At 52.2% G+C, this 16,046-nt stretch overlaps 2 protein-coding genes across 8 annotated transcripts in view; one reads left to right on the forward strand and one right to left on the reverse strand.

Moving 5' to 3' along the window:
• The window catches only part of SGSM3 (small G protein signaling modulator 3), a 28,922-nt gene extending 24,651 nt beyond the window's left edge, over window positions 1–4,271 (forward strand). For all 5 annotated transcript variants that reach the window (XM_021552811.3, XM_021552810.3, XM_021552808.3 and 2 more), the window contains 6 exons: window positions 43–113; window positions 438–486; window positions 707–792; window positions 1,139–1,261; window positions 2,646–2,706; window positions 3,112–4,271. In XM_021552811.3, the coding sequence (XP_021408486.1) occupies window positions 43–113; window positions 438–486; window positions 707–792; window positions 1,139–1,261; window positions 2,646–2,706; window positions 3,112–3,195 (474 nt within the window). In that variant the 3' untranslated portion in view covers window positions 3,196–4,271. The remainder of the gene's footprint in view (window positions 1–42; window positions 114–437; window positions 487–706; window positions 793–1,138; window positions 1,262–2,645; window positions 2,707–3,111) is intronic.
• A 4,017-nt stretch (window positions 4,272–8,288) lies between these two features.
• Window positions 8,289–16,046, reverse strand: part of MRTFA (myocardin related transcription factor A) — a 74,377-nt gene continuing 66,619 nt past the window's right edge. For all 3 annotated transcript variants that reach the window (XM_077783413.1, XM_031507180.2, XM_077783412.1), the window contains 8 exons: window positions 15,634–15,789; window positions 14,881–15,131; window positions 14,354–14,525; window positions 13,118–14,212; window positions 11,715–11,918; window positions 9,747–9,923; window positions 9,302–9,362; window positions 8,289–8,889 (listed from right to left, as the gene is read on the reverse strand). In XM_077783413.1, coding sequence (XP_077639539.1) covers window positions 8,390–8,889; window positions 9,302–9,362; window positions 9,747–9,923; window positions 11,715–11,918; window positions 13,118–14,212; window positions 14,354–14,525; window positions 14,881–15,131; window positions 15,634–15,789 — 2,616 coding nt within the window. In that variant the 3' untranslated portion in view covers window positions 8,289–8,389. The remainder of the gene's footprint in view (window positions 8,890–9,301; window positions 9,363–9,746; window positions 9,924–11,714; window positions 11,919–13,117; window positions 14,213–14,353; window positions 14,526–14,880; window positions 15,132–15,633; window positions 15,790–16,046) is intronic.

Genomic DNA, 16,046 nt, shown 5'->3' on the forward strand with positions numbered 1-16,046 from the left:
GGCTGTAGGGCAGGTGTGCTGAGTGTCCCTCTGCTCCTCCAGGCTGCAAGCCGGGAAGTGGAACGGGACTTTGACTCGGTGTATTCTCGCCTTGTTCTCTGCAAGACTTACAGGTCTGTGCCCTGCTCCTCCGTGCTCATCAGATTGATGCTGCTCTGCAAGCAGCAAGACTTGGCAAGACTCATGGCCTGCCCCATGCTCCTGTGGGTGTCATGTCAGCAGGCTGCTGTGCCTGTGCTGATCTGGGGCTAGCAGTGGCTCTTGTCCCTTCCCCTGGGCCCCTGTGTTTGATTCTGGGTCTGTATTTGGCTCTCATGGCTGGAGGGGCACCTCTGGGCTCAGCAGTAGCACGAGAGCTGTTGGGGTAGGAAGCAGGAAAGGCCTGCATGTGCTCAGGGTGACTGGAGCTAGCTGGGCCTCTGCTGTGATCTTTACAGGCTTGATGAAGATGGCAAAGTCCTCACTCCAGAGGAGCTGCTTTACCGGGTGAGTGCTACCCCAAGCCCAGCCAGAGCCCAGCTCCTACTCTGGGGACGTTTCCTGTGGAGATTGTTGGAGGGAGATGCTCCAGAGTCTCCCAGACATTCCGTTAGCCCCTCTTGTGCTAGCAGGGGGCACTGGGGGGGCGGGAGCTCCAGGGAGGGCAGCGTTCAGCTGCATTGCTGAAGTGGCTGCCCAGCAGTAACCACACCTTCCCTCCCTACAGGCAGTTCAGGCTGTAAACATGACACACGATGCTGCACATGCACAGATGGATGTGAAGCTTCGTTCTCTCATCTGTGTCGGACTCAAGTGAGTCATCTGGCCCTGGTACCCTCAGCATTTTGGCTGCAAAGAGGTTGGGAAGGGGCAGAATGGGCTTAAGGGTAGCAGTGGTTTCACTCTTAGGCCACTGTTTTTCCCCCCTCTCACTGCAACCACTGGGAGAGTTCCTTGTGTGTTGTGCTAGCCTGATTCCTAGCTGGAAGAAGGAGCTCCTGTTGTATGGGGTGGCTCACACAAGTTTATGGGGTTATCCTGTTCCCAATGGGGACAGGGCTGTGGATGGGGGTCAGGGCTTGAAAACAGACTACCCCAGAGGGACAGGGTTTCTTTCCTGGCTGCAGCTGAGTAACAAGCCTATACCCCATTGTTGCAGTGAACAGGTGCTGCATTTGTGGCTGGAGGTGCTGTGCTCAAGCCTGCAGACTGTGGAGAAGTGGTTCCATCCCTGGTCATTCCTGCGCAGTCCTGGCTGGGTGCAGATCAAATGTGAGCTGAGGTGAGTGTCCCAATGGCATGTCCCTGTGCCAGTGTCTGGAATAGATTTCCTCTTCTGAAGGAGGTGGCTGGGTTTGGGCCCTCTCCAGTGAGTTGCAGCATGGGCTGCCCAGACATCTCAGCCATAGAGATTTCCTGCTCTGTGCTGAGACAGCAGGAAATCTCTGGACAGTTTATTTGTGAGGCACTGTGCCTGCCTGATCCAAGAGCAGAGTTTGGCTTCTGGGGTCCTGTTGTGACAAGCAGGCAGTCTTTGCCTGCCAGCAGCCTCCTGCTGTAAACCTATTCTGATGGAGAGTCTGCCTTTTCAACCCCACTGCTTCTCCATGTCCTTTGCTAGGTACTCTGAGTCCAAGCAGGAAGCAGGGACTGTGCTAGGGAGACAGTTGGACAGTCATTAGCTGGGAAGGAGCCCATCACCCACTGATTTCCCTCACCCTGGTTAGGTGAGGGAGTGGTGTCAGGGGCTGAAAGCAGCTTTAGTGCCTGAGCTTGCACAAAGCAGACACTTGGAGCTCAGGGCACACTCCCTGGGGCTCCAGGCATCCATGCTTCTGACCCTCCTGCACTCTGAAAAGCCAGGTGAAATCCCAGGAGCTGGAAGGCACATCCCCTGCCATCGCCTGCTCCAGCCTGGTTCCCGCTGTGGTTCAGTGGAAGCTGGCTTTTGTGTGCACCACCCACTTGCCTTAGGTCCCAGTGAGAGCATCTGTAGCCAGAGCAGGCCTGTGTGTGCACACTGCAGGGTGTCGTGTTCTCAGCCTGCTGCTGATTGGGAGAGGGTTTCTGCCACCTCTGGGCTGCCGTGTCCCACAGCATGGGGGCAGTACCAGTTGGGCATAACCAAAGGACCAAGGGGGACTGGTTAATGTCTTACATCCTACTTCTCCCAGCCAGCAAGGGAGCTCCCCGTGCTAGCCCCCTAGAGCACTTCTGCTGGAGGACACTTCTCTTACTCTGGGGAGAGGGAGGGTGTTGCAGAACTCTGAGGTGCTGCAGGAAGGGGTCTGCTTTCTGGAGAGGAACCTGCCATCTGCCATTGCAACCCTCAGCCAGGCATTATCTGCAACCCGGGGCTGCCCGTGCCTCCCTGTACTGCTGTACCAGGCTCTGTAGGGGCTGCACTTGAGTCACATCTTCAAGCTCCTTCTTCCAGCCTGGGCCTGGGAGGATGTGAAGCCCAGCGAGGAGGAGAAACAGGGAATGAGTGACTGCCGCTGTCTTTTCAACACCATCAAACAAGGAATTTCATCCTTGTAAGCTTAGTGGCATGCCAGGATAAGCTGGGGAGGCAGTGTATTTGTGTGCCTGGGGCAGCAGTTGTGGGGTGGGAGTGTGGTCTGGGAGATCTGTTTTAACGTTGCTCTCTTCTGGCTTTGTATCAGGGTCCTCGGCAAATTTGCTTTCAGCCTCTCTCAGGACTGGGAGCTACCAATAAAGAGGGAGGTGAGTAGGTGGCATCTCTCATTCTCTCACTGAACCAGGGGCTTCACTTAACTCCCTCTGTCTCCCAGCTTTGTGCTACAGTCCATTCTCTGCCTTCTCTGGAGCCAGCTCCAGAGGCTGTGGATGGGGCTGCTTTCCTTGCCAGGGCAGGCTGTGCAGCTGGAGCTGTGGGGCAGTGGTGGCAGAGGGGTCTGCCTGCCCTGCCCACGTGGGGCAGAGGGAAGTGACAGGCTCCCTCTTTTCCCCCGTGCTTTCCAAACCCTGTGCCAGCTGTGCAAAGGTGGGAAGTGCAGGAAGCTGCTCTGTCTGGGTGCCAGAGCCTTGGCATGCTCAGACTGCCTGCAGACACAGCCTCTCCTTTTCTGGGTGTGGTGCACTGACCCGGGTCTCTGTGTCATCCTGCAGGAGAAGGAGAAGAAGCCACTGAAGGAAGGGGTGCAGGACATGCTTGTGAAGCACCATCTCTTCAGCTGGGATATAGATGGGTGACCCCCCCACCCCGCCCCATCCTGGGGGATCTTCTCGATGGCCACAGTCTTCTCCTCCACCCCCTCATGTCTCACCCCCTGCCCCCAACCCCACCCAGTTGTATCTGTGACAAAATCCCCCCTGGGGGCTGCCAAACCACCTGGGACAGATGGAGCAGTGCTGAGACACTGAGCTACAGACCCGAGGGGGCTGATAGTCGAGGGTGATGCTGCAAAGGTACAAGTGTGTTCTGGCTACAAAAAGCAAGTGCCCCCTCCCAGTTTTCCACATTCTGCCACCCCCATTTTCTGCTTTCCTCAGCCCTGCCTCCCCACCAGTGCCCAGGGGAGCAGCCTGGCTGGAGCCATTGTGCCCTGCCCCATGTGAGCATGTCTGTGGCTGGAGCTGTGGGGAAGAGCTTTGATCCATGAGAGCCACTGACAGTTTGCACTGCAGTTGCATGTGGAATTGTGCTGGTGAGAGACTCACTGCTGTACAGGAGCAGGGAGAGCACATCCCCTCGGTGCCAGCCAAGGGCTCCCCTCTGCTGGGGGACATGTCGACAAGTTCCTTTGACCTGGAGCTGAGAAAGGGGAACTGGCATCAGTTTCATCCCACCTCACTGGCACTGGTGTGGGGTGTTGACAGGAGTTGCCCAAATTTACCAGCCTGTTACCACTGTAACAGCCTTAGGGGGATGGTCATTGTATACTTTGGGAGCAGACAAAAACCACCTCTCCTCTAAATAAGAGTGTTTCATGCTGTCATTTTAATCTCTAGATTATTTTTACTGTTAACCAAAAAGCTGTAAATTTACTCCAGGAACATGTATATTTTGGCACTGTTGTAGCTCAGGACAAGGTTTAGGTTGGAGCTGGCTCAGGGAGACTAACTCGTCCTCCTTGCTCTGCGATGGCAACGGGGACGTGGGTCAGGAGTGGAGAATTGCTGCTTTTTGGTGGTGGCTCTGGATATGGAGTCTGTGACTTTCTACTGAAAGCACTTGTCTGTGAGCACAAACTACTGATGGGATGACACTAGATTCTTACTTTCCTTTATTTGGTAGATTTGTAAATAAAAACTGCGTCTTGGGAGAACGCTGGGCTTTATCTTTTTTTGACAGGGCCAGGACTTGGTTTAATTTTTCCTTTCTTGCCTTTGGCAATTGTGATACCGTTTCTGTGCTGGCACCGAGGGAGCTCCTTTCATTGGAGAAGCCCACAAGGTCACGTAGCAGCCAGGGCAGAGCCAGTTCTGCTGCCACCAGCCCTAAGAGCAAGTCCACAGCAGAGCCCCAGAAAAGCCAGAAATACTGGAAACTATGGATTGTAGGGACACTGCAGGGGGAGGACCCTTAGGGGAAAGGGAGAGGGGCTAGCAGAAAGCAGGGCTGGGTGGTGGGGACAGCAGTGTTTTCTGTACAAGAAGTGTGTCTGGAAAAAGAAGGTGTAAGCTGAGCTGCGAATTGGGACAGTAACAGGGCACTGGGAGAACTTGGGAGAACTGTGTTTAGAAGTCAAGTCTTGTGGGAGGATGGAAGTTACAGCGTATGTTCTGATTAGAACGTGAGTGTCTTCAGTGAAGGTAATTCCTTTGTAATGTGGCTGTGGAAGGGGTAATGTCAACTCACTACCTGTAGTCCTGACCAGACTGCTGGGCTGGGGGAGACTAATAGCTGTCCCTGGTAAAACCTGCTTCTGGTTGCAGCTTAGGTAATTTCCATACACTGAGGGAATCTCCCTGCAGCTGAGCCACCACCACTTAAGCTGCTTTTTTCAGGTTTGAGAAAGACACAGAGGGATCACCCACCCTTAGCTGGAAAAGGCAGAATGGCCCCAAGTCCTCCCACCAACATAGCAGAGAAGTTTTTGAGAACATGGCTGTTTGGAATTTTTTTAATAAAATGGACTTTTTTTCTTCAAATATTTGTAACTGAAAAAATAATTCAATTTAAAGATCCATTCTCTCCCCCATTAACTTGTCACTTTTATCCTTTTCCAGTTGAATACTCGCTCTGGATCTGATGCCCCCCAACACCATCCAACTCTGATGGTGCTGATCACTCCTCGCCATTGGCTGCATAGTGGAAGGGAGAGTGCGTGCTAGTCAAATACACATTACAAACAAGTAGTGGTTACAGCAGAAAGATTCAGGATTACATTCAAGGTAGAGGCAGAACATCAGACTTTGTTTTTCCCAATGGGTGCAAAAATGTATGTCCAGGGGAATACCTCTTCCAACAAAGAACTATTGAACTATTATTCAAAGAAATAATAGTAAGAAAGCAGAGAACTGGGCAAGCCTGCTCTGGGCACTGTTTGGGGAGAAGACTTTCTAACATTTCTGGGCCTGAGGCACCACCTTACCTTCTGCCTACACACACAGGGTTAGTGCTCACCTGGCAGAAGCCCCTTGTGCACAGGGGCTCCCACAGGTCAGCCAGGCTCCTCAGGACATGAGGCTCATGGTTCTTTATCATCTGGGCTCCTTGAAGCTCTTCAGCCAATGCAAGTATGTTGGGCAAAGTCAGGGTCACTAAATTCCTACAGTTTCACACCTGATGCTGGATGGGTGAAGGTGAAAGGGAGCAGCTGTGGAATCAGCCTTCCACCAGCAATCTCTGGGAAGGGCTACACTGCTATTAGGCATTGGCATCTCTCTGCCAATCACTGGAGTACCTGGTCCAGGCAAGGAAGCAGGGCTGGGTCAGGCCAGGACTGCAGCTGGAGTGCTCCTACCTTCCTCTAGGAGCTCATTGCACTTTATTGATAATTTCCTCCTTTATTTAATAGAATTGTAATTATTTGTACCAAAGAAATCACACAGCTGGTTTTTGTGGAGGCTTCTGCAACTATGGGCTAGAAGAACCTGATTTTGCTTGAGTTTGACAAACAGGAAGCCTCACTTTTTCCCCCTAGCATCTCGGAGGTCCTCCCACACTTTCCTCCTTAGAAACTCCTTGCCTCTTGCCCCCACAGCTGGGCAGCTGCCCTGGCAGAGCTGGTGAAAGCTTTGTAAGGTGATTGCTAAGTATTCACTGCTCCCAGTGAGCATCTGGGCTGCACCAGGAGAGAATTCAGGGAAGGCTCAGGAGGATAAAAGGGAGTGCCCACTAGACTCTTTCATTCTGATTTTTAGGATGTGACACTGTAGCTTGAGGAATACAAAGTCTGTGGGGAAGGGGGGTGGTATCCTCCCCAGCCCGGACACTGAGGGAGGCACATAAGAGGCTCCAACTTGCTTACAGCTCAGGGCCAGAGGAGAGAGGAGGGGAAAAGAAAGGAAGCTGCCAGCAGGCTTCCCTTGCAAGTGATTAAGAAAGTGGCTCCCCATGCAGTTAACAAGCAAAGGGCTCAGGAAAGCAGGAGTATCTCAGCTGCAAACAGGCATGACCCTACCCTGCTGCCCGTTCAGTGGCTGAGGGAGAGCATATTGTGCAGGGCTGGCATTCACCTGCCTCACCATGGACCAGAGGTACCAGCACCCCTGTGTCACAGCCTCTCCCTGGGAAGAGGACCAGGTACCAAAGTTGCAGGGAAGCAGCACGTGGCTCACAGCTACCCCTCCCCAGCAGGAAGCTCTGCAGCACAGCATAGGGGAAAGGTGGGGACAGCATCCTCAGGGAGATAAACTGAGAAGGATGGCAGCTGATCCTTTCATTGCCTGAGCAGGTCAGTACCTCAGTCTGCATGACTTCAGAAGCCACAGTTTCCCCCACGTCACTCAGCGTGAGCATCCTAGACCCAGCTCAGGGCCAAAGCAGGGACAGCCTTGTGGCAAGGTGGCCACATCCCTGTAAGCCATGTCACTCCTGCTCAGTGTGGCTGTGAAATTCTAAAGTAACAGGAGTAACAGCACAAGAGCGAGCCACAGGCCTGGTGTTCTACCACAGAGCCCTGATCAAGGAATAGCATTGTCATGGCTCTGAGGTCCTCGGGGCTTGTCAACCCACTCATTGGTCTGCAGTTCCCCCAAGGCACCAGCCTGGGCCCCTACAGGGACACAGGGCACCAGCTCAAAGTAAGCAGCCATTTACTTTTACCTTGTGGGACTGGAGGGAGGGAAGAGCAGAGGTCAGCTGCCCAAAACTTGCTTTCAGGCTCCTCCCCAGAAAGGGGCCCTCACAGTCACTGAGCCAAGACCTGTGCCACACAACACCACTCATGCAGTCCCACTTCCCCTTCCTTGCCTATGGGGTCCAACATCCATCCCCAGCTGCTGCTTTCCACTGGGGCACGTGCTACAGTGAAGCATCCAACACAGCGAAGGCAGGAGACAGATTGCACATGGCCCTCAATGATATGTTACTGATTGCCAGCTGTGCCCCTCACCTGCTCCACAGGACATGCAGGCACTTTTGTGTCCCTGCCCAAGCTGACTGCCCTGCTCACCTGGGGATGTCACAAGTGCCATGGGAGCTGGGGGCAATGGGCTGTGCCTGACAGCAGTTTTAACATATAAGGACCTGATTTTAGCACCTTAAAAAACTGTTTTGCAGCCCAAAGCAAGTGAAGCTAGCAGGCAGGCCGGCAGGCCTCTGCCAAGCTCAGCAATATTTGGGAAACCAGCTTAGACATTACCAGGTTAGTGGGGAGTCCTGGTTCCCTTTGGCTACATTTAGAGAAGGTGCCTGTTCTGCCCAGCTCTTTCCAGCCCTGTGGCAGATCAGACCCTCCCCTGACAGATGGCAGGTGGTGCAGAGGGCAGCTGCTCTGGGCCCCAGGCAGCCCTCCTGCCTTTGTGTCCTGCTCCAGAGGTAGAATCCCCTCCCACAACCGTTAAGACCGACTGTGCTGGGGCAGCACAACCCCCTTTATCCGCCAGTCCCAGGACAGCGCAGAGTGCTGCTTCTGGAAACAGCTCAGGCCCAGTTGTGCTCTGTCCCACGTGAGGGAACAACGTGCTGCCATTGCTCCTGCCTGGAGGAACAGGGGCTGTTGGCTCTGTTCTCACCCTGGCTGGGCCAGACTGTGTGGAGTGGGCAGGAGGCCACAAGCCCCACAACTCCTCCTGTCCTCCTGCCTCTTGTTCCCCCCAGCAGCCATTCTCCCTGCCCTGGCCTGGCTCACTGCCAGCTTCACGCAGGAAGGATACTGTTAGGGGAGGAGTACAAATACTAGGAGCTCTTTTTTTCTTTTTTTTTTGGTTGACTGGCCTCTTCCCTCTGCATGCCTTTCCCTCCCACACCCATTCCCTTCAGTCTCTGCTCACAGAATTACAAGCAAGAATCCCAGTGCAGCTGCAGATCATGTCCATCAAGAAAGTCTGTGGAAAAGAGGCTGGGAGCCGTGGTGTTCAGGGGAGCCAGGCTCATGACAGAACCCCCTGGCAGCTCCAGCCAGTCCATGCTGTCCAAGTTAGCCTCAGCCAGATCCAGGGCTATGCCCCCAGACGGCTCGTGAGCAAAGTGCAATTCCGAGGTGTCCATAGGTGAAGGCGGGTGGTCCAGGATGGCCGAGCTGCTCAGCATCTCACTGTGGAGGTCATCAATGAGGGACAGGGGCTCTGGCCCGTCGTGGCCTGCTGTCAGCAGCGGGAGGCCGGTGCTGCTCTCCAGGAAGTCCTCCAGCCGCCCTGCGAGCACCGGCTGCCCCAGGGACACTGGCACCGCCAGCTCAGAGGAGTGGTGGCTGCTGGGTGGTGAGGAACAGGCTGGGGCCACGGGTGGTTCTTTCCCAGCTGGAGACGACTGATCCTTGAAGTCAGCAGAAATCTCTGTAGAGGGAACAAACAGGTAAAGTCTGGCTGAGCACCAGAAGGATCCCTCCCTCCCACCAGGGCCACAGACACCCCCCAGACTAAGCCATCACTGACCACCAGCTGGGATGAGGAAACATCCTGTGCTTGTCTCACTATGGGGAGTTTCCAGCCCACCTCCACAAAATTCCATCTCTGTCCAGTATCTCAGAAGCGATGTGTCTGAATCTGATGCAGCAGAGCCATCAAGAATCACAGAATCATATTAAGGCCTGACTGACATCTCCCTCCGTGCTTTAATGACTATTGCCATTGCTAAAGGCAGTGGAAGGGACACCAGAGAAAAGAGTGAGGTCATGACAGATTCTCCCCTCAGTGCTCTGCAATCCCCAGACTCAGACCCAGGGAAATGCTGGCTTTATCTCCTTACCTCCACTTTCAATGAGGATATCAAACAGGTCATCCATCTGCTGGCTGGAACAGCCATTCTCCTGTGAAGAGCAAGTTCAGGATTAGCTTCCTATTTACCAGAGGAACTTCCACCTCCAGCAGCACCCTTGGCTGCTGCCTCTCCCTTGCTCCAGGGACAGGGCTGTTTTCTAGCAAAAATGAGCATACCATGACATGGCACAGAGTCCTCTGTAACCCAGGCTGTTACCGGCTGGGAAAGTATGGTCAGCAACAGCAATTAATTGTTTGGGATTTTTCACCTGTGATTTAGGGCCCGCCCCAAACCCTCCAGAGGAAATTCAACGAGAAAGGTGCGGTTGTGTCTTCATTCCCTATCACTGGCCCACATGAAGAAACTAAGTTGATTAACAGTGGCAATTTTTCATCTGCTCTCCAAGGAAACCAGGGAGAATAACTGTTCTCACCTGGGCCTTTGGCTGTTGCTTCACGGCCTCTTCATAGCCTGGTGGTGGTTCTTTCATTGGGACTGAGGGAACTGGAAGAGGAGGTGGAGGAGTTCCAAAAAGCGGTGTGTGCTGTTGCTGCTCCAGGTCCATCTGGGAAGGGGAAGGGGCAGCAGGAGAGCCAGGCTGTGATGAGGACTGTTTAAAATGAAGGCAGAAGAGGGAATGAATGCAAATCAGGGAAAAGTCTACATCGACTCCTGTCTCACAGCTGCTTTGAGACCATTACCTCTCTGTGAGCACTTCACAGCAGGCTGCACTGCTCAACCCACAGCAGCCTGCCTCCTTCCCTGGACTCTGCACTATGCCCTGACTACAGGGGAAGAAGACAAATTTCCCCTCGACTCACAGCTGGAAATCTTTAGCTGATTTTTCCAATGCTAAAGCAGCCACGCCACAAACCACCTCTTCACTTCTCCTGGAAGGGGAGAGCCTCATCTATCCAAGCGGGGGATTCCTGCAGCACTTTGGAGGGAAAGGGCATTTCCCTTGTGTGTTCAGCCTACTCTCTGCAATACATCCAGGGCCTGTCTTCTATCCACCTCCCTCTACAGTGCCTGCTTTGGAGTCACAAGCCAGCTTCACTTAGCAGCATGTTTCACAGCCTGCTGGTGGGCGGAGAGCACCAGAGCACTCAGCAGCACCAGAGCTCCATAGGAAACCCCAAGTGTTGCAGGAAGTCGTGCTCATGACTCAGCTTTACCAGATGAATCAGCACATAACTGCCCATAAGAGCAAGGATCGGGCCTTTCTCTCTACAGCAGCTTTGCATGACCCACACAGAAACTTCCTCCCCTAGAGCAGTGAACCCTGGGCAGCAGCTGAATGCCACTTCCAACACGTGTACACATGAATGCCTTTGCCCCTCCTATTTTCCCTGGAAAGCTGCTCATTTGTTGTGACCCACAGGTAGAGGAGTGACCCCAGACCAGCTCTGCTGGGATCCACTCTTCCTGAGAAGGACTGGAAACCATGGCACAGGCCACTGGGATGTGCTGGCAGGGTACCTTTTTTGACGCACTAGGTGGGCTGGTTTTATCAGAAGTACCCATTTTCAGCAACTGCTTATGGAAACCATCGGGGAAGAAAGGCTGCAGGTTTGGAGGTGCTGAGAAAGACAACTTGGTGTAAGCCAGCTGCCCTGTGACCACCTGCAGACCTGGCTTCTGACCTCATAGAGAGGCAAAAGGATTGGAAGAGTCAGTACAGACACCTCTGCAGCACAAAGGCTAAGGAACTCCAAGGAAAGAGGTGCATTTATTTACTGTCTCCACTTTCTCCAAGGTCTCAAAGCAAACCAAGGCACTGACCCTTTGCAAAGTAGATTTCTCACTCTAAATATACTAGAAATTACTTCCGTCTTCATACCCTTTCCAAGAACTGACTCAGAAATTATCCTCCAAGCTCTAAAATGTTCATAATTTTTCTGTATTTTATCTTAATTACAGTTCAGAGAGGCTAAGGAGGCTAGAAAGCATTGAAATGTACAGTATAGCCTCTACAGCCAGCATGTGGAGAGGCCTAAAGGCAGAGGTGCTCTCTTTCCTGAAGCAGTATAGCACTTCAGAAAGCACTGATTAACTGGCATGCTCAGGGCAGGGGAACAGAAATGACAGCATGCTCAGCAATACCAGAGACTACAAGGTCACAGCCTTTTTACCCCTCTGAGCTCACATGCCACTTCAGAAGCAGCCACACTGCCCACACCACCCTCTCTCCATGCAGCAGCCACCTCTTCTGTTCAGCAGCAGTCCCTTCAAGAACCTGAAACACCCCTGTGAATCAAGGCTGCCCACTCCAGCCCCTCGTTTTCAATCCACAAACAACACCCACTGGAATGTGGTACGTTTGTACCCACTGCCTGTGGGTAAAAATGCTGGCAGCAAGCAAAGAAAACCAAGGGAGGAAAGTGAGCAGGCAGTGAGCTACCTTAGATTGGTTTGGTCCTCTGGGCTGCTGCTGCTGCTGCTGCTGCTGCTGCTGCGTGGGCTGCTGCTGCTGAGTGGGCTGCTGCTGCTGCGTGGGCTGCTGCTGCTGAGTGGGCTGCTGCTGCTGCGTGGGCTGCTGAGGGGTGTTTGCAGGTACCTGACATGGCAGTTGGCTGGAAGTTTTAGCGGGTGATGATTGTACACTCTGGAAAGAAAAGAGGTATAATGTAACACAGCGTAAGAGGTTATTTCTCAGACATGTCATGGATAAAGGGCTTAGGTTTCTCACAGGATTTATAAGTTTGTTTTTTCCCCACTCTGTTCTTTATGAAATTCCATCCTTCTCTTTCCCCGAGCAGAGAAATCACACTGGATGTGATTGAGAGTCTGTGGGTCTCAGAGATGCACAAGAGTCCTAAGATAGGAGGCAGTACCAGCCTAAATCCCTGGGCTACCCATGACACACCTCAAGGACTGCCAGACCTGACAGAGGAGCTGTGCCCTTGCGAAACATCAGTGGAGCTCAGGTGAGATACTCTGGGGTTTCAAGGTTGACAGTGGATGCTGATGTTTAGACAGCTGCCAATATCTCACCTGCTATGCAGCAAACATAGCCTGCTCAGTGCCTGTCACTGATGGCAGACACTGCCACTTGCTCTGCAGAAAGTGCAAGAAACGTATCAGCAGAGAATGAAAATTATCTTTGATGTCATGGAAGGTGCTGAGGTTTGACTTATGCCATCAAACTTGGGCATATTTATCCCTTCCTGGAAGGAGCACTCGGAACACTTCTGTTAAGTGCTGAGCTCATGCCAGCAGGGGAATAGTAAATCATTTCTGATGAAAGACTCTGTTAACACTGAAATACTGACATGCATTAAAACAAAGAGCAGCCAAAACGCAAACGATCTGCTCCCAGGGTCTGATTTCACCTCTTGGTAGGTAAGATGACCCATCTATCACTCCAACTATGATCTCTGCAGTTAAGGACAAGAGGTGAAATACACTCTGCTCATTTTAATACCACAGGCATAGTTGTTCTTTTAAAAGCCAGTGAACTGTGGCAGCAAACCCTTGTAGTCCAAGCCCAAGTCCAAGTCCTGACAAAAGGCAGAACCATGTGTTTGGAAGAATGCTGAGCAGCCTGTGATGAACAGAGCCAATCGTGCATTGCTGTACACAGCTCATCATTGTCAAATTCCAGTCTTTTTGCCAAAGATCTGCTTACAGTGCTCTGTTTTACAAAGCCATGATCTACCAACCACTGCAGTGAGCAAATCGGCCCTTTCAGTATTTACTGCTCTGAATTTCCACCCTGTGAGGCCATCCTATGGTAACCTGAGTGGGACGAGGAGAGAGGAACCCAACTGCCTGCAGCAGTGTTGGAATCTGACCCTTGCCTACCTGCAAGGGTGGGCAGCTGCTCCCTGCCATCCCGTGGGGAGAGAGGCCCTGCCTCTCGGTGCTCTGCTTGGTCACGGTAAGGACAATGTGGGTCCCTGTGGAGTCAGTGATGAGGGTGGGGGGAGGGGTGCCCTTGATGAGGGTGCTCCCTTGCTGGCCAAGGAAAAGCCGCGGGCTGTGGGACTGGCACGGCGGCTCTGCCTCCTCCTGTTTCACCATCACGGCTTTCTTTGGCACTGGGCTTGGATTCGAAGTGTCCATTTGGCTAGCGGTTGGTGCAGGGCTGAATTGGTCTGTTTGGCCACTGGATTGCTTCACACACTGGCAACTCAGGAAACCATTTTCACTCTTGACCTGGGCACCAAACGCTCCTGGTTTGGAGGTGAGGGCTGTTCCTTCTCTCACGGCTGTTGGGGCTGGCTGTGACTGCTGAGAGCGCTTCTCCTGCTCCAGCTGTAGCCTAAGCATCTCTACCAGCTGCTGCTTCTGTTTCAGCATGCGGGTGAGTTCCTCAATCTGCTTGTCCTTCTCCTGCAGCATCTGGTCTTTGTCCCTAACTCCTGCATCTCTGCTGTTACCAGCACCACACCACTCTGATTTGGGTGCCACATTTATGCTGCAGGAGGCAGACTTGGAGCTTTCTTCCTTCACCAAGAACTGCACTGGAGATGTCTGCAAGGTGAGCTGGGTCAGAGGAGAAGTCACCATCTCTCCAAAGGTATCTCCAGTGCCCGAGTTTTCATCCCCTGTACTCATTTGTGAGCGCTCAGAAGGAGTTGGAGAAACAGGAGGAGTTGAGCCTGTGCTCCCAAACTTCATCACACCGCCCCCAGTAACTGTGGCCACAACTACTTCTGCTGGTGCAATGCCAGTGGTGACCAGGGCTGGCCCTGTGCTCAGCCTGGCAGTTGGGAAGGCCACCACCACTTCAGCAGCTTTAGGGAGGACGGCTGCTGTGCTGGGCTTGGGAGTGGGGGCTGTTTGGCTGGCTGCACCGTTCTGCTCTTGGTAAGCTCGAAGACGCTCAATCAGGTCCGTCTTTGTGCCCGAGACAGGCAAGGCCCTCAACTTCAGTTCTTGCTTCAGCTCTGCTACCTGATAAGGGGGGGAAAAAGAGGGCAACATTAGGAGAACTTCTAACTGAACAACTATCAGTTAGATATCAGCAGCAACATCGTTCAGTACTGCCCACTGACAATGGCAGAAAGGGTCTGTTCAGCTTCACAGGACATTTACCTTCATCTCATCCAGGTTGGCAGGGAGAGGGCCAGGCTTGCCCACCGCAGCGTTACTGTTTTGTCTCATCAGCCCACTAGAACTAGAAGATACTGAAGATGTGCTGCTGACTGTAGCAGAGAGACTGCGTACAGCAGGAGCACTGGCACCACTCTGCTGCTCTCCTGAAGGCCTACAGGAAAAGAAAGAACACAGACATCAAAACCACAATGGAAAGACACCAGAGGCCCTCAGTGTCCACAAACATACACATTCAGAAACATCTGGGTCACTAGTGTTGCCCTAGACTCTAAAGCACACCAACACTCTTGACTATATCTATACCCCTGCTGTGCCAACCGACTCATTCCAGCTGTTTTTGTCTGATTCATCTCTCACTGGCTCTTTTTGAGGCCCTCTGGAACATACAAGGCTGAGTGCGTCACACCTGTCACACCCAGTGGCCGCCCCTCACACCCAGAATACCATGTCTCTGGTAAGAGTGCTCGTAAGTGCTTGCTAAGAGATCTGCCACTGCGGACCCATACTTAGGTGGGGCTGGAAGGATGGTCTGATAGTTGTAGTGCTGCTGCTGCTGGTTGAGGATCTGAAGCTGGAGAAAGAGCTGCTGTTGCTGCAGTATTTTGGCATAGGATGAATCCATGGGAGGAGCTCCCTTGTCCTGCTTTTGGTCCGGGGGAATATACTGATGATACTTAAGCTTCTTGACTTTCGGCTTCAACTCCTTGGCTTTTTTACTGCGCTGAGACTTCTCACTAGCAGACTTGGGCTGGCTTTGCTATTTAGAAGAAAAGGAGGAAGCAAGTAAGAATGGAAACACTGATATAATGTAATACCCCATGTAAACCAGAATACACACTGGGATTTTAATTTTGAAATTCTCTAGTTTGTTCACCTCAGGGTCTTCCCATGTTTCTCTAACTGAGACATTATAGACACCGCACTGGCAGCAGCTTGTGCTGCACCATAATGCAGGTCACCTTTCCCAGCACACCACATCATTTGCTCATCCAGTGCAGACTCATTGATTTTAATTATAGATAACACTGTTTGTTTCAAAACGTTTTGCATTTAGCATCCATTTTGTAGACGATGAATACACCATGGAACAGAAAACCCCATTAAATATGTTACAATTAGTGTCATAGGAAGACATCAGTCAGAAATGTTTCCTTCCTTTGCATCTGTTATGCTAATACTTCCAACTCCAAACCTGCTTAAAAGTAACTTTCTTATCTTCCTTCAGACTACAACAATGAAGACATCAGCCAAAATAGTACCTTAATGAGTGTTGGTGGGGGCTTGGCAGCAGTAAGAGCCACTCCATTGGTAAGACTAGGGGGCAGAAGAGGTGGAGGTGGCAATGGTGGAGGTGGCTGCTCAGGTAGGAAAAGAGTTTCACTGGAGTCTGCGCTAATCTGCAACTGGGATGAACCCTGCAGGGACAGAAAAAGGCATAATGAATACACACACAAAGAGGGAAATAGTTTAACAGAGTGCAGGAAGTGTCCACTTGGAAGGAAGGAGCATGGACTTAAAATCTTTAATCAGATGCCTTTAACCCACTGCTTCAGTTGTCCCTGAGAAGCAGTACAACTTCTTAGGGCAGAAAAGGAATCAAAATCCAACACCTGTATCTCCCAGCATTTCCTGCTGGGATCAGTTGCACATAGGCTGTATCACCAAGCAATGG

The sequence above is a fragment of the Lonchura striata genome, chromosome 5, assembly GCF_046129695.1.
Source record: "Lonchura striata isolate bLonStr1 chromosome 5, bLonStr1.mat, whole genome shotgun sequence".
Classification (NCBI taxonomy): Eukaryota; Metazoa; Chordata; class Aves; order Passeriformes; family Estrildidae; genus Lonchura; species Lonchura striata.